Below are 23,135 nucleotides of genomic sequence, written 5' to 3' on the forward strand. Positions count from 1 at the left end.
AAGTCTGCGCTTGTGTCTCAACACAATTACTTAAACAAGCCACTTGTGCTACCCAACACCTTTTAAGCACCGCACAGCAATCATCCGCTCAAATCTACGGAGAGTTCTGGTCGAGGATTAAGTGCAGGAAATATATATTTTTCTTTTTATAATGTAGCCAACATATACATAAATATGACTTGGCTGATGCGAATTTTAGATTGCCCCGTAAATCCCAGATCATATCAGTGGCTCTGCCTTCTGCTTTGATACTTTTTCTTTCCTCTACATAAAAATCTCTTTAAATGTGCAGGTCCCTTAAATACAGGAATTCGCACAAATACGGGAATTCACACAAATACTCCTTGCTCTGTTTTTACCTAATAAAATGGGTTAAGCCATGTATTATTGTACTTTATGGCACCATGCAAGCGGTTTTCCTGACACCAAGTCCTCTTGTCTAAAAATATGTAAATTCAGGTGAAAAACTCCTTGCTGCAATAATAATAATCTTGATTAAGCCATGGTGGTTATCGTAGAATTTCAGCTTGTGTGAATCATTGTCTCCGACTAACGACCTAAAGCTTATTTGAGTCATTTTTTGGAAATGCCTGATTTTTACAAACGGTACATTTTTGGAAGTGAGCAGCACTTTGCATTATCTGGTTTAGGGCATTCTTAAGAGACAAGTCTTCTTGTTAGGAATTTTTTAAATGCTAGCCTTCCGCTGCATTGTGTCTGGAGTTCATCTGGGCCTGACTCACCGGTTCCGTTAGTTACACCAGATAATTGTAGAATGAGAAATGTTTTGTGCGGTTATACAGAGCCAGATTCATAACCATCCGTCATTCGCTTGGGCAAGTTGCTGATAAACTCCATAGAAAAATAACAAACAGTTTGTCCCTGCATCTTGGCTGGTGAAAATGAGATCCTTCCTCTGATTGATGTCAGCAGAGAGGCTTGTAAAAAATGCATTTCCAGCTGATTAGTTCAGAATGTGTCAATCTCATGCAGTTTTTATGACCCACTGCCTACATGCCAGCTGTACATTGGCGTTTTTTTTTTATAACCTAACAAAGACGAATTACTAAATACTATATTTTTTTCCCTTCTTCTTCTTCACCGGAGCGATACCCCCTTTGGCACTGGAGAATAACTAAGCTTTATTTCGTAATATATCATAATGTCCTGTAAAATAATATTTTAGAAGTAGTCATAGATAAACCATATATCATATACTGTACATTGTATCAAGTATCCATGATATCACTCTTTTTTAAGGTATCTGAAGCTTTTACAGTTTGGCGTGAGATATATTGGAATTGTTTAGGTTGATTGCATATAAACTTGTTTTTAAGCTGTCCGATGTCATATGATTAAGCAGTACCTTCCATTCGGTATTACTCGGCCCTCTGGTACTTTACTCTAGTAGTTGAGCTGTACTGTATGTGTGTATATATATATATATATATATATATATATATATATATATATATATATATATATATATATATTGAGAATAAATGTGGTGGAGCCTAAGGAGCTCCATCAGCTTCAAAAGCAGACTTTAGAGTATCTGAGCACTGTCCTGGAAAGCATATCTCATGGGTTTGTTAAACAATACAGCATGGTCTGAATCTCGTCTCTTGGTACCCTAATGCTTGTAAGTAAAGTGTTGCTTGTTTCAGTTTAACCATTTTGTTGTTCAGAAATCCTGACTCAGTGGCCGATGGTGGCCCATAATTGGGATGGCGGGAGTCTTGAGTCCAAATCCAGTCTTGCGCTTAAAGTGTTAATACAGTAAAGGAGCCCTAATCCTGATGAGTATGATTTCAATCAAGTGACTTTTCCCCTTGGCAGATGGTTTAATCGACTGCATGGACCCAGACTGCTGCTTGCAGAGTGCCTGCCAGAATCAGCCGTACTGCCGAGGTCTACCTGATCCGCAGGACATTATCAGCCAAAGCCAGCAGTCCCCGTCCCAGCAGGCTGCCAAAGCCTTCTACGATAGGATCAGCTTCCTTATAGGACCTGACAGCACCCATGTCATACCCGGAGACAACCCTTTCAATAAAAGGTAACGTCTGTCACTGTAATGAATTAAAATGCGTGCAGGAGAGCAGCTAAGGTCTGTTACGCGGCCATCTTCATTTTTTAAGGGTTGAATTAATGGTTAATATGCTTATATGCCACATAGCTTTTTTTCTTGACATCGGTATCATTGCTCAGAGGCAAACATAATTATACACAGCCTTTTGAGTTTAAAATATTCAAACTTAAAGTCTTTCAGTTACCCAGGGAACAATTACATAGGATTAAAAAGATTGGAAGTCGGATGAATGGTATAAATGAAACCCACTAATTGGACAATGAAATCTTGCAGTACGTGATAAATTATAAAAGTACATTTGGGATCGTACAGATGAAGAAACACGCTTCCTGTGTTGCAGAGCCTAGACTGTGACCGTTTCCCACGGCATGGCAAACAAATGATACCGTAATGTGGACGCTCCCGCAGATAGCAAGACGTAAAAAAATAGATGCATTTAATAAATAGCCAGATTGAAATTTAGGAATTCAGCTCCTGTCCTACTTGTAGACATTATGCGCTGATGTGAATACAGGCTGTCGGTGGTCTGTAATTCCCATCATCATCATCATTAGCTCTTGCTTGTTCGGTTTCCTCAATATCAGAGGAGGATAATAGGAGTGGTAGTCCACACAACCAAGAGTAAAACACACTGGCCTGTAGTGACACCTTCAAAATATTTTCTTTAACGACCAAGTCTGACGAAAAGCATAGAAAACGCACCAATGGCACAGTAACCACGATAAAATAAATCCCGGAAGAATGCTGACACACTCACGGGGAGTTCAAAAGCCAAACAGCGCGTGAATTATATAGATGAATAAGAGTCTGCTTTCACAGAAAGCATCCCGATGCCCAACGCGTTTCCCCAGGGGCAGCCAAAATGTGCTCTTTTACAAACGTATAAGAATGGCATTCTTTGGCATGAAATTTTTGGTTATACACCTGATTTCACCATTTATATTGTAGTTTTCTGATTGGTGTGACATATACATACTGGTGATTTTTGTCTTTTTCTGCCTTTGAAAACGCTAAGAACATCTTAGAGGTTCTAAACTAAAAAAAACATGTCGGGTAGGATCAGCGATATCTGAGACTCCAAATAGAATCTGCATCTTTTCTTTTATTCAGGGGGTCTTTTCGCTTATCGTACGGCAAACATAATATCCACGTTATGGAGCTCTGATTTCTTAAGCCGTCTGACTGGTGTTTTTTTCTGAAGCCGTAATGATCTGAAAATCTAGCGGTAACTGAGAGCAGGTGCCTTGTGTCCTGCTGAGTGAAAGACGATGATTTACATTAGAACGCCTGGGTCTATGGTAATTTAACAGTATTAATGCAGTTAGGCACAGCAGTTGATTAAAAGTTGCTGTACAAATGTTCCTTATTGCCCCCTCTAAATCTTTTTGCTTCCTGTTCCCAGCAGATGTACCAATTGCCTCAAAATTAATTGGAAATAATACTTTTCTGCATGCAAGTGCCAGATATTTGATATGTAGAAAGCTTGGAGGTTTATACTTTTGAAAGAGCTTTTTATAGCCACTCTGACTGAATGGACTAATCATTTAGCACCTTGACTTTCATTAGACGATATTAGGCTTTTTAGGGAGAAATAATTCTCCGGGCCTACATTCAAACGGCTTGTGTAAGTGGAGTGGACTGTCAGGGAAAGATGCGCATGAAGAATTATACTAACAGCCACCAAATTTACCTCAGATCTATTGGGACCTTAAGTATAAATGCTACTTTGCGCTATGAGTTGGGAAACCTTAATAATCCACGCAATCTCATATTTGTGGTTAGCGAGTCCTTGGCAGCAGAAATAAAATGACCCACAATAAATTTACAGCGCAGGAAAAACGAGCAGCCGCCTTGTCGGCCATCTTGTCGTTTTTTTTGACTAAAACACATTTTACGTCTTTTGGAAACAGCCACAATTTTTTTTTTACCGTCAATTTCACTTCAATATTTCACATGTATTAAAAATAAATGTTTACGTTATCTACAGTGGCTTTTCTAACACCATTCATGGCGGTTCTAAGAATATTTGTAATATATAATTACCTTTTTCTTTTTGCTAAAGTGTATACCAGCCCCCAATGTAGCCTGACTGGCTGTTCATTTAACAACTTGTTATATCCTTGTGACATGTTTTATAATTAGTGCAGAAATCAGGAAATTTGCTAAATCCTCAAAACCGTATGGTGCTTTACATTAATTTATGCTTTATTATTTATTCATCATGATATTCATCATAGTAGAAACAGCCCCACTTTAAAAGTATACCAAATGTCTACGAGCAGGTTTGTAAAAGTAATATGTCATCTTATTTTGACACATGGGATTGCAATTATTAATTAGGCCAAAATTTCACAAGTCTGTATTTAAAATAATAGCCAGGTGATACCCTCGGCTGGGAATAGCAGCGTAGCGAAGACGCGAGACAGAACCTATCCGCCATTTCTTAAAATACATCCACCGCGACCGAGGAGTTAATTGAGTTCCAGGGTTAAAGTCAACACATTAGGCCTTAAAAAGCAGATTATTCCGCTGGCTACACATCTATAAGGCATAAGAAGACCAGATCAAAGGTGATGTTCTACCTCCTCTGCTGAACACTTTTGTCTCTATGTTTAGCATTATAAACATCATTCCTCCCAAGAAATAATTTACTTTATCTTATTTATTTTCATCGCCAGGCGCACTTAATTGTCACATGATACAAGTGGAAGTGCTTGTTGCTATAGCACAACTTCTTAAGCTTTCTCTGTTTTTTATATGATTCAACCTTAAGAACTAAAAATAAAATGACATTTCCCCCCCCATACAGTTTTTCAACATTATTAGTATATTTCATTTCTAGAGCACCAACAATTTACGCAGCGCTTCTTACATTACATGTATAAAGGGCATTTGACAAAACTAGAAATGACAGACTAAAACAGACGGATGCATTGGGTAGAGAGGGCCCTGCTCACAAGCTTACACGCTAGAGGAAAATAGTTTTGTCTAAATAGAACAGCATCTTTAAATAACATAATTTTTTATTTTACCGGCGTGATGGGAACCAACAGACAAAAAAAATGACCTTTCCTTATGCATACAATCAGATCGCATAAGGATCATAAACATTGAAAGCATGACGTATAAATACAGTTATAAAATTGGGTTACGTGCGTGTGGATTTTCCACTCCACTGCATACGTGATTAAAGAGTTACCGCAGCGAAGGGTGCTTTAGCGGTTATTCCGTGTTCACATTTTGCTGGAGGTGCTGGCCACTGGGCAGCTTTGTGAAGCGGTTACTTTACACCGAAGCACCTGGGGTAGTGAAGCGTTGAATCGGGCTATGAATCACCCATCAAAAAGCAAATGTATACATAACCTGAAGCTTTCCTTTCCTACTGCTTTGTAGCCTTGCATCTGTAATCAGGGGCCAGGTTCTCACGGCTGATGGAACGCCTCTCATTGGAGTCAATGTGTCATTTCTACATTACCCGAACTACGGCTACACAATCACACGGCAGGACGGAATGTGAGTGTGCTATTCTTACACTGTGACAAATGATTCGTGCGGGAGAGTATTCTTATTAGTTACTATTATTACTAGTTTGCTGATTCAACATCTCTATACTATAGTCTATGTAGAGACAAAGCCTCAAAAGTATGTTTTAATAACTTGCTGGTATCTAAGGTGGTGGCAGGGTTTAAAGATCTTTAGTTTTAAAATATGTGTACATTGAACAGTTAGGACAAAAATAATAAAGTAATCCTTATATAGATTTCCATATTCTTTATCTATAAATGTTGTTTTGCCTTATTCTGGATTTCTCAGAAAATATGAACTTAAAGGAGCACTCCATACTTATTCTCATGTTAAATGCATGTTGCCAATTGTCCAATGCATTCTACGGCATACAAAATGGTGGAGGCGTTTTTAGTTATAAGAGTTTAAATTGAGACTCATCCCCTAAATTCGTGATAACATTTACTTTGTTATAACATATACTTATATATATATATATATATATATATATATACAGCCCAGTATATATATAACTATATATATATATATATATATATATGAGATTATTTTGAAAGATGAACTCTAGATTTAGAAGAATGTATGAAAGATGATTGTAGGTTTGGGAATATAAAGGTACCTTCACCAGATGCGATCCAGATGAGTTTTGACCGCGGTGGCCTACAAACCTTGTGTTTGGAATGATCTACATGCTGATACAATAAAAGTTATCATGTGCAGCAAGTAAATCAATATTCTTCCAACTCAATGGGACTGTTTGACTGTGCAATGTGTTTTCTCTTTATTTGTTTAGGTTTTATTAACAGCTGCACATCTGTTTGTGCGAGGCACCCTGGGTTACTGTCATTTGCATTGTAATACATAGTCTCTGATCCTCGTCTTGTTAACTATAGGTTTTGCGAGTTGATTTGTAACTCTTATGGTTTTCCAGGTTTGATTTGGTTGCAAATGGAGGGGCATCGCTGACGCTTGTGTTTGAAAGGGCTCCATTCCTAACACAATATCACACTGTTTGGATCCCATGGGATGTCTTTTATGTCATGGATACCTTGGTAATGAAGAAGGAAGAGAATGACATTCCAAGTTGTGATCTCAGTGGGTTCGTGAGACCAAATCCTGTCATTGTTTCCTCTCCGCTGTCAACATTTTTCCGGTCCTCCCCTGAAGACAGTCCTATTATACCAGAAACACAGGTACATAACTCAGTACATGAAAGCAAAAGTACAAAAAATATTTGTTTCTCGTTTTGATGCATGGAGGGGAAAAAAACAGAGGATCTCCAAAGATTCCACTGATATATGACAAACTTTGAAACAAGTTGATGGTGTATCAAGATTTGTCAAGATGGCACTTATTTTCTCTGCCAGTTCTGTATGCTCCAGGCAATGACTTCCTTAGGGGCAAATGGTTTATAAGGAATTAGTGTGTTTTCTTGCTGAATTACAATATGAACACTTAAATATAAGACATATATTTAACAATTAAACAACGCACATATGGTTACAATGAACATAAAAAATGCAGAGTGCAGCTTTCTTCAAAAATATACCTCCTTTCGTGGCTCTGGTCACATCACTGATATAAAGGTTCTGTACTTTCAAGGGCACAAAAGCATAATTATCAAAATAAAGTGTCAAGAAATTAAATACATATTTTCATTTGTATTAGCATTTTTACCAGGATATAAACTTCATTCTTCATTTCCAATTTTCTCTATTTCATCAAATCTGTTAAAAAAATAAAACACACTAAAATGTGAACCAAAACCCCAATAGTTGTGTGTGTGTATATTTTTACTCCCGCTTTTTATTCCCACGCTGATGGTTATTGTGTACGTCCCCTCCATCTATTTATACTGGCTGCATTTTTGTTAAAACAAACGAGGGGGGCTATAGTGCTCTTTTCCCTTTTAAATCAATGAGAAATTGCAACATCACAGACAGCTGTTTTATTTAAGATCTGACAGCGAGATGAAAACCTGACAAAATGAAAATGCAAGGTAATAAAATGTGAGAATGATGTTGGATAGCACACTTTCCCTGCCAAAATATTCCAATAAAAAGGAATGCTTGAAACCGCTCCCCTGGGAACATTCCGAATTTGTATATTCTGTACTTGGCTATGCATTTCGAATGAGCAAAGCCGGTTGGCTTAGCAACTATAAATGCTCGCCTTCTTTGTGTAGGTATCTTATTATAGATTGTAATCCTTTCATTGAGGGTGGAAGTGGAATAAAGGTGATTACTTTAGTTGCCAGATCTGAGTGTGTAAAAGTCTGAAATCTCCATGACTAATGACTGCATAGAACCTTCAATCATCAAACTGTAGTTAAAACGTCTGTGGGTTTCCCATTTGGAAAAAGCCGACCACTTTGCACCAGAGCAGTGATAACGCAGCAAGCAGTGCGTGGGAGAGCTTTTTATATGTCCTCTACATGAAAGGAAAGACAATAAGACCAAGCGAGTAGGCTGATGTATCGCAGGCATAGGAACATTATGAGAACAGACAGTTTTATGGTGTAGATAAGTTGTTTCATTATCTAAAAAAAACTTGACATAATTTATGACAGGAGGAGTCAGTCAAGTTCTTTTTCAATATGTGATATGACTAGCTGGTTCTAGTCATTTCCCCAAGGGTGTATTGTAAGGAAAATGTGCTCATGGCAGAAATCCCAATAAGAGTCAGGTGTATAACCTGGCACCATGTCACATCATCCGGTGTTTGGAAAAGATCAATTGTAGAGCACTGAGCTGCAGTATTCTCCATGGTTATTGGTCCGTTTTTAGCCCCATTGCCTCTTATGTCCTGCAGATAATCCAACCTTAGAGTATTTCTGACTTGTTGGATAAATGAGACCACTAATATTATTATCCAAGTGCCCCTGTAGTTTAGACCAGTGGATGCTAACCCATGGGTCTGTTCCTGCTTTGCGCGTCTGTCGCTTGTATGGCTCTGCTCACTTGATATCTGGTAGTGCATAGCTGTGGTTCCAATACCATTCTTTTCATACGAAGTTGGGTTTTGACTACACACTTTGCTCATTAACCAAATGGAAAGAAGGTATGTCACATCATTGCGAAATTAGTTCTGTACAAGGATGTAAAAAGTATATTCACTGCCCTTTCTATTCTGCGCTGAGAAAGATAACTTTGACATCCTAGTAGTATCCCTCTAGGGTCAAATGAGGACAGAGGTCAGAGAGACTCCATAATTACACAGTAGACACATTGATCCAAGTCTAATTAGAAAGTCCCTGTAGTTCCTTACTGCTGTCTGTGAGACACCTTAAAAGAAAAGGAAAAACTTGGCAGTATATGTTGAAAGCTCCTTATTCTTTTAAGTGTAACAATATAATCAAAATCTGGTGCTCTTTCCTGTTTAAAGTTATGCATGCTGATTTGCATCCATCATTGTCTAGATGGGCATGTATAGTTGTGTCCGTCTACAAACCTGTTCAATTTTGTCTTGAATAATAGGTGCTCCACGAGGAAACTACTATTCCAGGAACCGATTTGAAACTGTCCTATTTAAGTTCCAGAGCAGCCGGATATAAGTCTGTTCTTAAAATTACTATGACTCATTCTGTAATACCGTTCAATCTAATGAAGGTTCATCTCATGGTGGCAGTTGTTGGAAGGCTTTTCCAAAAATGGTTTCCAGCATCGCCTAATCTTTCATACACCTTCATTTGGGATAAGACAGACGCATATAATCAGAAGGTCTATGGGTTGTCTGAAGCCGTTGGTATGTATTCCCATTTTATTTCTCTAGTAATATTCATTTTAAAGACTCTGTCAGACTATACTTGATTTATAGCTACCTAAAAGGGAAAACCTTGCCTTTACTCTACTATATATATTAATCTTCTTTTAAATAGAGGTTTAAATCTTTTCCTGACATTTAATTTGATGTTATAGGATTCTTTGCTTCTTATTCAGGCTGGCTTTTGGTTATGCGTCGTCCTGGATTATTCTTCCCATAAAATAGTGCAAATTGGTACATTTAGCTGATTGGCTATAGATCACCTCTAAAAATACTTGTATCACTAATGAATGGTTAATAATGAAGAAGGATTTTAAAGGAAATCTCCTACTGAACTTGTGCTATAAACCAATGGTTTATTTTTCTCAACCTTCAAATTTCTATCTATATTGTATGTTTAAAGAACCTATATCCACTTAAGTCCTATCTATTGTACTCTAAACTTATTTTTATTCAATGTACTATGGCCTTACAGATATAATTTTGTTTTTGTTCTTTTGTTGGCTAGAAGTCAGCCACAATTTCCATTGAGACCCCGCTGCCATAGAGTATTCACAATTCTCTAAGAGCTGATGTTAATGTGTTTTGAGCAGTTCTACAAATATTTTAATAAAAATGGCCTTCAACTTGTTATCATGACCATCTACATTGCTTACCAGCTGACTAACCCATTTCCTTTTCTTAAAAACATCTGAATCCAGAACTGGTTGTAAGTCAGGCTAAACACATTTAAAAGAAGTTAGGTATTAGCTATTTCTATTTGGGCAAGGTCCTTGCTATGGACCAAGGGCCACCACAGCTTTTTAGTAACTGGGTGGCAGATGAAAGTCTGTGAAATTACTGGCAGAGACCTCTTCACTAATACCTCCTTCTCTTAATGCTGCCTGTTGCTGGGCACCAGGAAATTTCATAATTTTACAAAATGGGAACAATCCAGTTGGCCAGATTGGTCCAGGAATGGTTCAGGGATGAAACTTTCAATCCTCTGACTGTTCTGTAATATAGTAGAAAATGTTGACCTTATCCTTTTGGTGAGAGATAGCAAGAGACCCTGGCAAGTCCATCAGAAAAGTTTTTACCATTTCTTGAAGGCCTACACCTAAGCTTCGATTTTTGATTCTTGTAAGTTTCCACAAGTTTAGCTTCTGTTAAACTCGGGGAGTAATTAATTCAGAGCAACAACCCTTTCATTCATGTCAAGTTGGCTTTGGGGGACATTTTCCCTTTAAAATAAGTATGAAGAACACAAGCGTAAGCGTTTCAGAATCACAGCTCCTACTATTGAGAAACAACTGGGGTCCCAGAGGCTCGAGGTGCGAAGTTCTGTGAAACTTGTGTCCAGGAGCAATGGATATCATCTATCTAAACCAGCAAGAGTGTTAGATGGCGAATGTAGCTCAGCTCACAAACAGCTGCAACTGGGGGAAATATGTAAAAACACTGCTGGAGAGCTGAAATTCATCATGCAAGGTGTTAAACAATCAGAGGTGTCTCCGTGGTGTATTATCTGTGATTTCTGTTTCTACTTGAATTGTAATGGCTGTTTTAAAATTAAGAATATGTTTAATAGCTATAAAATTTAAAACTGTAGCCCACATGTTAATTATATTTCGGCTTGTAACAACGAAAATGAAATCATACTGCTTCAGCTACGGCCTAGCTTTTGGCTATCACCTACTCTAGCTGAAAATATGTGTTCACATCTGACGTGTGACAGAGAAGAAAGCTGATACTTAAACTGTTTTATAAGACACCATGGAATATACCTACCAAAAAATCAGTTATGGCTTTGCATATAAATCTTGCAGTAACCGTCACTGAGAAAATATATCAAACCTGCCATTAGAGATCATGAATTGAATCTGTATCTTTGGGGTGTGGACAGTGGTAATGTCTTCCTGTTATTTGTGGTTTGGCTACAAATCCTTTCTAGTTACTTCACCAAGCATTGATACAACACATTGACATTGACACTAGGGAGGATCGTTTGCTTTATAACTATATCCCAAGATGGAACCTTGCAGGGTATAGGATTATTTGACCAAGACAATCCTGTCTGTGCTTGAGTGAACATATTGAATTTCTGAATTGAAACTAGTATATTATTTTGGGTACACTTTCCTTAAAAGGTTCTGTTAAGATGCTAGAAGTATTTTATGAAAAAGTCCAAAATGAAAATAAGGGCATTGATTCTTAAGAGAGACAATCCACTCCTTTAGCGGTCACTAGAAGCATGTTTAGATCGCAAGAAGAAATCCTTGGAATGGGTAAACATTCGTATTTACTGTCTGTCAAAATGAAAGCGTTTGTTTGAAAAGGAGGGGCTTAAGAAAGTAAAGACTGATCTCTTTTTAGTTCAAGAAAGTGAAACGTGAGTATTTTACATTTACAGCAGAATCCCCCCTGCGGAAGCATAAAGAAGACCAGTTCTTCCTCTTGTCTCTTTTTTCATCCAATGGAGAACCTATAGAAGTGCTATAAACATCAAGACTTTCTTAAATTTTGAGAGGATGGCACTGGAATTTATAGCCTGGTAAAATTTTAAAGGTCCTTAGTTAACAATAATTACCTGAAATGTGCTTAAGAATGTTCTTCTTTTTTGGTTGTTCAAAAGTACCAATGCTGTTTTTAAGAAGAACCTCTCATATAACCATTCACACAATGTTTAGGCTGAGTAGATGACAATTTAACAAAAGATGCATAGTAAAAGCATCAGTCCTGTTAAACGGTCAAAGCAGGGCACAGTAAACCGCCAAAGGACCCTAGTTACTACCAACCACGACAGGCGTGATGAAATAACCCATGAGGCAATCACTGTGGTGGTCCGCCACTTGGTAATTGTCTCATTACTTTTCTAAAGAGGACTCCAGTGTATTAAATGATATGTTATTAAACTCTGTAAATGTGTGTATGTATAACACAGCTGGTAATTATGCACTTGAAGGATTTAATGGTAACTCTTAAGAAGGAATTACGTAAGTGTAGGCTCAATGCAGATTTTTTTATTCTGATTTTGTTGATGTGATTGCGCTCTAAGTAGATTCTTTGTAATTCTGTATCACAGTATCTGTTGGATATGAATACGAATCTTGTCTGGACCTAACCTTGTGGGAGAAAAGGACGGCTATTTTACAAGGTTATGAGCTGGATGCCTCTAACATGGGTGGTTGGACACTAGACAAGCATCATGTCTTGGATGTACAGAATGGTAAGTCATTATCTGTATGCTATAATTTCCTGCTGTACCCTTCTTTGTTCGCTGTCACTATGGACTGTTTTTGTAATTAAAGTAGCCTTCTGTTCACTTGCTTTATAATATCAAAGAGATATATCTATAAGATGTAACTTAAGGGAACACTATTAGTCCACAGGTGATGGAGAATTATCCTACAATGTTTTAGTGTCGTTTCCCAGTCCTTTTCCTTAAACTAGAGCCAGCCTAGAGGTATGTAAGGTGCTGGGGAATATTAAGGAAATATAGTTTAAACTCTGCTATTAGTCATAAGTACTGAAGATTCCTATCCAAAGGATAGTTGGAAACAGTACTTGCATCTTTTATTAGTTATATAGCCTAAATAGTTATTATTGTTAACAAATCACCAATATATATCTATATATCTGAAAATGAATATATATATATATATATATATATATATATATATATATATATATATATATATATATATATATATAATGAGATGCCTCCTTTATGTGGCGTGAACTGTGATTGGGTCTGTTTAGGAGTTATTGTCCTTGTTCATCTGAAAATACTGTCAAATATATTCCCTGTAAAGGACGCTTAATGATTCTCGAAGCAGATCGTTTGGGAAACATCCTGGGCAATCATTTTTGGGATTTGTTTTGCAACAAAGTACTTTGAATTCCTTTGAAATGAAACTAAGCTGAAAATATACCAATTCTCAGCTTGGCATAGCTTGTTTGATAAACTACCATTTAATATAATCCAGTCTCTGTTAGCAGTAAGAATGGAATTCTTATAAATGGGGGTAGCACTGCATGAGACTTCCCTACAGTCCAAGAGGGAGACATTGTGGATTCATTATTTTATTGTTAATAAAACATTGGCACTCGTACAAGTTGCACTGTAGTGTTCATCTTCCAAACAGATTGTAAGCATTTGTCTTGTCATTAGCTATAGTTGGGGTCTTGTTCTGTTGCACACATACACGTGCACTGAATATAATAACACCATTCCGTAATATAGTTGAATACTTCACGCTGTGTGTTCAGAGCTTTAATTAGCATTTGACTCAGTGGAAAAACAACCATAATTAGCATTTTTAAAGGGAATTTATCATCAAACACAAATACTCTGTTCGAGGATCCATACTGTTTTAAATGCTTATAACACCATTAATACCGAATTGGATCTTTTGCATTATGTAAACAAGTAGCCATGGCTAATTTGTACATGGAGATGAGGAGTTCACACTTTTGCCATTAAGAATGGAGAAAGGAGGTCTCCACTCATTTAGTTCTCTAATGATACAAAGCGAAGTTGCAGTGATGAAAAACCAAAAGGGACCCACACTGCATAGATGTAGGTAGACTTGATATTCCAGTATAATCAAGACTACCTTGATTGTCAGGGGTGTTGTTTGAAAGGGTAAAGTATTCAGCTACTTCCAATGTATCAGGTCTAATGTGAATAAGCGTTCTACCTTAATGGTTGTTTATTAGTGGTAGCTAACTAGTCCTTCTTTATATATCAAAGAATAGGTAAGGTCATAGGGTTAGACATTGTCATGGGGAACTGGATGACCAGTTGTGGAACTGTCTACATGATTAGCCACCCCCACCCTCCCAACCCTATGTCAAGAACAATTTACTTCCAGACAAAATGTTGTAGCCTTTTGTCCAAAGGTAGTATTAGCGAGAAGTTCCATTATAAAAAGATTGACCTGGGGCTTACAGTACCTTAGTGGTAATGATAAATTTATTTGCATGTGCCGCATGCTCCTAAAATAGCTTGGGTTCAAAAAGTGCAAAATTAGACCTTGTAAAGATATTCAAGCTTTAAAGGCTGATGAAGATGCAGACAAGCAGTGAAATATGAGTCTGCCTAAAGCCACAAGGTGAACCAATCTCCCAGCATTAAATTATATCGAACAGCGCCGCCTGACAACTGGCGACTTTTCAAAGTGACGCCTGTCTAATTGAATAAACGAAGTGGTTAGTTGTAATGACAAGGTGGTTGAGCCGGAGAAATGCATTGTAGGAGACGAGTTCAGAAGCTGACAGGTGTTTGCCTGTGCTTCCTCATAGACGGTCATAAATATTCTAATGTTCATCTTTCCATTCCACGATAATAGAGGAGAATGCTGAAGGACCTATTTCTCAAACTAATGACAGGATAAATCATGTGCAGATAGCTGACTTGGAGGATCCTTCTGATGAAAATTATACAACTACTCATTCGCGGGGGGAAAAAAAATTATGTCTCATGATTGTTGCACATGATGTAATCACACGGAGAAACGCCGGGGATTTTCGGTATCGTTGATCAATTCCTAATCAGGGCAGCATTGTAATAGAATATTGTGGATGAGACCGCACTCTCAATTTACATATCCCTGTTTTATTTTCATCTGCCTTGATTCTGCATTGTGCGTTCAGCCTCTTGGATACAAAAATCTCTATAGTGAAACGTCAGTCTCAAGCATTACAAAAATCTAATTTCCCTGGTTTTTCTTCGTCTTTTCTTCCAAGACCTTTGAAAAACCCAGCTCTTGCACTTTCTTTGTGTACTTTTTGAAGGCTGATTCTTTTAACTGCATCGAACAAAAAAATATAATAGGGGAGCCATTAGCCAGTAGTCCCGTCTTTAAAAAGGCCGTCTCCACGATCAATAAAACATGTTTAGGTACAAGGTACACACTGACATGTTGTTTTGCATGGATTATGGCAAATAGAGATTTATTGTTTGCATAGAAAATAATAGCTGACCATTTATAGCCACGAACTAGACAAACGCATTGATCTGCGCACAGCTGAGGACACCAGTAATGGATAACCATCACTGCATTTGACCATGTTCTTAAGGAAGAAAAATTCACCATCAGGCTTATGCTTTGCTTCCTAATATCCATAAGGGCCATTAAAACTCTGCCGGCTCAGCAGTTTATATATAAAATGATAGTGATTTTTCATTGCTAAGTATAAATTGAAATTCAATGCTCTCCTATCTGTTGTCCGTCTTGTGTCATAACTTAAAGATCTGTTATGTGAGTGCGTAAGTTGTTAATGACTTAAGCATCCAAAGGGCTAGTACTGCTATTAAGTATACATTTATACCATATATCTTTGGACAGTTGCATTGTATTTTTATATATTTATACATATGTGACAAACTTACCAACTGAAGTGTGGGCGGTTTTGTGATGGCGCAGTATGTTCCACCTATAGAATGTTCCTTTTCAGCCCCATTTTCTCCTGCACATAGCCCAATGTGAAGACTGACAGGTTTTAAGCTTCGCCCTGGAATGCCCAATTCTTTGTAATGTTGTGTTGCAGCTTTTTGGGCATAGGCATAAACTGGCACGGGTTTGGTGTTTTTGATCCGGTGGAGTCCTGTTCGAGCACCACAAATTTGAGTGCTGCCAACACATGGATTGTTTCCGAAGCTACCATTAAGAGTCTAGGCTTGGGTGACCATTGGGCTCCATTCAGCCAGAATCTATAATGCAGGGATACATTAAAATCAGTACAAACCCTGGTTAACGCAGCCTGGACACAGTTAAGTTTTGCCTTAAATGGAGTACTGCCTAGGTAATTTCTCTTAGCAAGTATAAATTGAATCTCTTTGTTATAAACAATATTTGCGTAGATATTATAGGGTGCCAGAACAGCTTTAGGCAAAATATGATATAGATTAATAAGGAAAAAATTAAAAACTCTGTTGGAACACAACATGTCTCAGATCATTAGCTTTTGAATTTCATGTGTTTTGATTGTTGTACTGCAAGCTGTGCCTGGGTGAGAGTGCTTTCAGACACGGTATAACGACAATATTAAGAATAATTGATTTTAATTTAAGTATTTTGACTTGTATTAGATCGATAGACATCTTAAATGTGTTGTTTTTTTTGTAATTCCCAGAAGTCAGGTAGCTGTGGCATACATATTTGCCCCGCTGATGGCCAACATGCATATCAACAGTCATATTTCCCTGGCTCTAATGTTTATGCGGCTTCAGTATGCTTGTACTTTGTTGCCAAATCTTTAAGTGGGCTACTTGTGCAAACGGACCAAAAACCATTTGAACAAATTTTTCATTTCGATTTTAGTCCATTCATTCGGACAGCAAATTTCATGAATAGGAGAGCCCTGTTTCTGTACTTTCAACACAAATAATGTTTGGTGATGTGCATCTAATCCTTCTTTGAGGTCACGTGTACATGTGATGAAACTGATGCATCATTGAGTATATTTTTTTGAAGCCAAAGGTATATTACCCCACAAAAATGCAAAGCTTTATTTAAAGGCTTATTGTGACCCATGATCTTTGTCACAGATCGATGCAAAAAAAGGTAATATAACAGGATAGAGCTGGTATATTAATTTGTCCTGTATTATAGGGCTCAGAAAATCAATGTCTGACACGGATCACCTTCTATCGCAATTGAAGTTAATTAAACCAAAACCCTTTTGGAGAACATAATAAAAAGAAAAGGGAAATTAAAGTAAAGATAAAAAAGATTTAAAAAAAAATCTGACTCATTTGAATATTTTTTATAGTTTTTTTTAAAGGGCAGTCTTGTGTTCTTCTGAACAGAACAAGTTCCCAAAACATTAGAGATGGAATGGCTGCACAAATCCTTTCAAAACACATTTACTTTATATATTGCCTAAAACACTTGTCTTTTCATGCATTAAGTGCTCTTTCGTACGTGAGGTTTTTTTTTGTTCATCTAAAGCAGTGTCATTATATGTATTTTTCCCCCTGGATTGATATTCTTTGGAAAGTACCCATGTAAAGGAACACTTTGCAGTCATAAATATGCTACACCTAAGCAGTAAATAATTAAATTCTGCTTTAAGGCCCTTTTCCTTTTCTTTCAATTCCATATGTTATAGAAGCCATAATCAGAAATCTAACACACACGCATGGTCGGCCTTGAGGTTAATGAGGAGAATTTGCAGTCAGAAGGCGACGCCATCCCTTGGAAAACCTGTTTTATGGGCTTTGGTATAAGAACCTATGGTTGGCGAAGGATCTGGGGAGTTGTTTTTCATCACTGAGTGTATGACTGCAGGTTGGCCAGTTATTTTTACACATAAGATCACACAACTACTGTTGATTGCTCATTTGGGACTTTCTAGGGTTATTTGTTTCTAAATTGAAGATAGCATTTATATGGCTACTTATATGTTGGGCTCTTTTGTTTCTCCAGGTATTCTCTACAAAGGAAATGGAGAAAACCAATTTATATCCCAGCAGCCGCCTGTTATTAGCTGCATTATAGGTAATGGCAGAAGACGTAGTATCTCTTGCCCGAGCTGCAACGGTCAGGCGGATGGCAACAAACTTCTCGCGCCTGTCGCCTTGGCTTGCGGAATTGACGGCAGTTTGTATGTGGGTGATTTCAACTACATCCGTCGGATATTTCCATCAGGGAATGTAACAAGTGTGCTCGAGCTAAGGTAAACTTAGACTAAACTTCTATATAGTGCATCATTTTATTTTCTTTACTAGGTAACAGAGAAACGTGTCTATATGGATACGGAGAGAAATGTATTTAAAGTCTGTAGCACAGCCCACCAACATCCACCCACCCATGCAGATGAATTACTTTGTAGCGGTTCATTTGCATGGGAGATTGCGTTGGTATGGAAAATTCAGGAATTCAGAAGTGGAACTTGGCAGGGCTGAAAAAATAAATAATCAATACTATTTACTCATTACATTAGCACTCATTAACCCTTCAATGACAGAGTAGCTGAGCAATGCACTTGAAAAGGTTTAAGAGCATCTCATTTGCCTAGTTTCTTTAAAAAAGACACAGAGAAATCCCTTATAAGCTATACATTTAATGTACAGGCATTTATATACAACACAGATCACATACATGTTGAAATCACACTTTTAATACCTTATCTAATATAATGCCAGATATATGTTGCATGCTTTCTTGAATTTTGTGTTTTATTCTCACCTTCTACTTTCACTTTACTTCTGATAACAATTTAACTTATCTTACCTCTTCTTTCCTTGCTTCTTCCAAGAAATAAAGATTTTAGACATAGGTAAGCATCTGTACTATACATACTCCATAGTTATGTTCCATAAATTGTGTAACATGTTCTGTAATTAATAATTGGCACACGCTCTATAAGATGTCACTGGTAACAAGTGCATTTATAATGATTTTACCGCCATCACCTCAACAGCGTCGACTAGTAAGGAAAGGTTGCCTCCAGTATTCCATCTGCAAAGGATTACAGATCCCATTATCACAGTTTCTCCAGAACTGAACAATACTGAGGTCCTCATCAGATGTTTAATAAACTGTATTAACAAAATTGGTTAAGTCAAATGAAACCAGTGTGAGGGTTATTATTATAATCTGTTACCTGGCCAGTGGTCAAAGCATGAGCAAACACCACATGTTTTGTGAAGGAGATTTTTCCTTCTAACGCTGCTTCCTAGTTTCATAAATGACCATGAGCTGGTTAGTAAGAAGATCCCTGGCCTTATTCTCGCTGTCAAGATGAGCCCCAAGTCCATTTGTAGGGACTTGATTCTGCTGATGAATTCTAGAGACTGTTAAGGGCAATATGGTTTGCAAATAACTCTTTGTTTCTTTGAGCCCCAGGGATCAAGACATATCGTTCCCTGGGAGGTCAGACCACTTTTCATGATTTTTCTATAGTTATATTTGGATGACAGCCTCCCAAACAGGTTATTCCTACATAGTCTATGGCAAACCATGCATTGCATCAGAAAATGAATGGGTAGAAGAAGATCTCGAAAACAGGAAATGAAGAAACCTGGTCCCATGGCATATATGTTTGGTGGATTTCAGCACATATCGATTTCTTATTTAAATTGCATACATATTTAGTGTATACAACAGTAAAATGCATAATTTCAGACCTCAATCTACCATTATCAGTAGCTGATAATAATAACCAAGAATGATTACCACTCACATGCAGTTTTATAATTCACTCACTTTTCTGGCTGAGCATTCCATGATACCATTTCCTTTCTATAACAGTTGCATGTTATATTACACAATACATTCCATTTGTGCTACTTGAATACCAGAGATGGACAGGTCCTGCTCACTTTTGAATTCTGCCTTTCAGAAATATCTCCACCACCAGGTTTGTTGGAAACACCAGCCTTGGGATACCGTTAATCCTTAGAATGCCTAATATAGGAAAGCGATAGATGGTTAGATACTCTTATCACTTAAGTGGTTTAATAGATCTCCACTTTTCAGACAGCTCAAATTCTCAGTTTTCCTCCCAGTCTTACAGTTGCAAAGATAATTGTAATATCCTAATTACGTTGATGCCAGGTGTTTAATAACCAGTTATTTCAGATATTGTGTGTGTAACTTACCCTAGAATATATTTTCACTGAATAATTTATGCATGCGTCTGTACATGTAATTTATATCCCTTTCTTTAAAAATTCTGACTATATTCCTGTGCTTGCAAGGGATTGGACCTCTTCCAATGGAACATTTTTTTTTGTAATAGCTCCGAAGGGTGCCAAATCAGATGAAACATTTCTGCAACTTAATTACCTTTGGTGCTTTGATAGGGGGAAAAAATATTCATAATGTTTATGTATTTCTCCATTCATCTGCCGCGCTTTAGTAGACTGCTGATAGTGATCTCTAATTTTTTTCTGTTAATTTCTTACAAAGGTAGCTGCCAAATAGTGTTTCAGCAGTGAAAACTAAGAAGGGGTCTTTTACTTTTCGCATAGTGATTGTGCCAGAGTTAAAACGTGAAAGCTTTAGGCATTTGTAACTGTAACAGCTCAAAGATCTTTATCCATTTGGCACGTAACAGATCCATTCTTAATGGAGAGGTGACATGAGAAAAGCAAAGAGCAAGTGAATGTGAATATACATATATGTGTTTGGTTATATATATATATATATATATATATATATATATATATATACTGTATATTCTAGTTTCTTCTTGTTGAGATACTACCCAGCTGTTTAAAGCAGACAACCTTTAAAACAAAAGTGTACTATTTTTGTGTGAGATGCTGATGGCTAAAACTTTTTCATCGTGAGGATGAGTGAGTGTTTTGCTAGAAGCTAATTACACATATGTACTTAGCTTGAAAATGCCCCGTTAACAGATTACAAACTCATTTGACATAATGTACTCTCGTAATTGGCACCTCTAAACAAATTAAAACCACTCATACAGTGATAATGGCATTTCTATTACCGTATCATTTAAACATCTCAAAGACAGAAAGGGCGTGATAGTCTGCCTGCAGCAAAGCAGATTCTTATCACAAAAGGGAATACGATAAAAAATATATAAAAAACCTACATCTTGTTACTAGGGAACCATATACATTTTTCAAACAAATGTGCTGCATTAGTTGCAAGGGCTTTTTCCTTGATGATATTTGGTGCTCCTTTCCCCTTCCAAACCTCTTGAAACATTACATTAATATGTCTTTGGCACACCTCTCAATTTAATTTCTTTAGGGACCAAATCTATCTAGGAGCTCAAATAGTTTGATGGATATAAGTGTATCACAGTGCTCCTTTTCCCCCAAAAATTACAATAATGTGTGTCTAAACAGGACAAAATATATAGATACTTCCAAGGGTAGGCTACCCACAACTCTATTGTGGGAGGGATCTGGGTGGAAAGTAAAGGAGAGTGGGTGGGAAGTAGGCGGGACATGGGTGGGGAGTAGGCATACCCCGCCCAGAAGAAACTGACCCAGAAGCTCAGGGAAGCAAAGCTTTACCTGGAGACTCTGGGTTAAAATCTGGTGAGCTTCCAGGTATGTTTATCAGGGACACAGGGTGTCTGAACATGTTAGTTCTGAAACAGGGCTCCAAAAAACACACATTTCAGGGAGATGCATTCATTAACTTTTATTAGTGAGTACTTTTAGCTATACCCCCCCACACACACATACACACCCCATTATGGTTTGTTCTAATTTCCATTGTTGCATGTTGGTGCATCAACCTCTTATATGGTTTAATGCAAAGGGTTATTCATGCACAGAGCAGACCTGTAGCTCACCGAATGCTGGGGCTGATAGTGTGCAAAGAATGATTTATTGCAGTATATAATTTACCAGTCAATGCAAAGTGAAAACTGGGAATGAGGTACCTGTTTAAGTCATATTCGCAGGCTTATCTTCAGTAGTGAATTTGACACAATTGAAATATTGCATTAACTCTAGCATTCATATATTTCCTTTGTTGAAAACAAGATTTGATTACTTTCTTTTATCTGACATAATGAAAGAAGCTTATATTTTGGTTTCGCTGACAGTGATTAATGATTGTGGTAGGATTTAAAACGAAATCCTAAATCCTCAGAAAACCTAAAACAATAATGTAGTGTCTTGTCACCAAGTCAGACTTGAGTTGTTATATGCTGACTGCTCTCTTAAGTTTTCTTTTGATCAAACTCGCTTGCTGGTCGTTATATAGGGGTAAGCACATCAGACTAGTAAAACAAAGGGCTAATGGCCAATATTAATCCTATGGGAGAAAGGTCTGATTTGCTAAGTAGAACGAGACATAACCCCAGTTGTCAGGACTGTTGGCAACTATGTAACACATACACCATCCAAATCTATGATCTTCTTATGGTCATTAATAGTGACTTATGAATAAAGTCAGAGCCTCCCCATTTAAATAAACCCCTTCCCCTTGTGTTATAGGGTCCTGGTGGCCAGAATAATAAGTCATTGCAGTCCTTGTTCATGCACAGCCAGTTAAATATTTGAAGCTTTGTGAAGCTTGAATTATCTGCTTTGTTATCTATGGCTATTTAATTGTTACTGACAGCCAAGCCATCGGATCACGATAAAATTCACTAACAAAATCAATAACGAAATGCAAAGTCGTTAAAAACGGATGAGATGCATCCACTAGATGACTGAGATGTTTCTTCTTTTTTTTTCATTCTAGAAATATACCACCGTTTGTTGAGAGAAAGGACCATTAAATAGCTCGGCGATCTGACAATAACTCTGCTTTGTAACCCGAATGTTTTGACTGCTGAATATATAACTGTGATATTATTTGATCAGGCGGTGATCGATCATAGAAGAAGATGTGACCAGTATTGTTCATTTTTTATTAAAGCGTAGTGTATTTCACAACAAATAAAATCTGCATCCCAGCATGGAGTGGTACTTTAAAATATGGGGTATTTTCTAGTAAAGCAGTGTTCTTCTGATATGTTGTGAAAGCAAAACGTTGGGCTTTACCATCAAACGTCTACTACTCGCCTTCCTTGTTAAAATGTGGAAACTACCCCAGTTTGAATAGTAATCTAATACAGGGCTCTTAAAAGTTTGAAAAACAATGATCTCTGAAGCATAGTGGGCGTTAAGGTTTCCAAATTCAATATATTATAATATTATGATTTAAACTTTGCTGTATATTTCCTTTGTATAGAAATGGCTTACTGGGACTAGGGGGACAACTACTACTCTATGGTTAGCCGTATTCTAATTTAATGCTAAAAAAATGTGCTTGTTTTGCTAATTGTTTTAAATAAA

The 23,135-nt window shown here is 37.3% G+C and overlaps 1 protein-coding gene across 8 annotated transcripts in view; it reads left to right on the plus strand.

Moving 5' to 3' along the window:
- The window catches only part of LOC149285553 (teneurin-3-like), a 328,960-nt gene that overhangs the window by 275,822 nt on the left and 30,003 nt on the right, over positions 1-23,135 (plus strand). For 4 of the 8 annotated variants that reach the window (XM_089495196.1, XM_089495197.1, XM_089495199.1 and 1 more), the window contains 7 exons: positions 1,840-2,056; positions 5,483-5,602; positions 6,543-6,804; positions 9,088-9,355; positions 12,438-12,581; positions 17,788-18,037; positions 18,620-18,640. In XM_089495196.1, the coding sequence (XP_089351322.1) occupies positions 1,840-2,056; positions 5,483-5,602; positions 6,543-6,804; positions 9,088-9,355; positions 12,438-12,581; positions 17,788-18,037; positions 18,620-18,640 (1,282 nt within the window). The remainder of the gene's footprint in view (positions 1-1,839; positions 2,057-5,482; positions 5,603-6,542; positions 6,805-9,087; positions 9,356-12,437; positions 12,582-17,787; positions 18,038-18,619; positions 18,641-23,135) is intronic. The other 4 variants (XM_089495200.1, XM_089495201.1, XM_089495203.1 and 1 more) reach the window with 1 other exon arrangement.

The sequence above is a fragment of the Sceloporus occidentalis genome, unplaced genomic scaffold (assembly GCF_023333645.1).
Source record: "Sceloporus occidentalis isolate IW3139 unplaced genomic scaffold, rSceOcc1.0.p SCAF_77, whole genome shotgun sequence".
Classification (NCBI taxonomy): domain Eukaryota; kingdom Metazoa; phylum Chordata; class Lepidosauria; order Squamata; family Phrynosomatidae; genus Sceloporus; species Sceloporus occidentalis.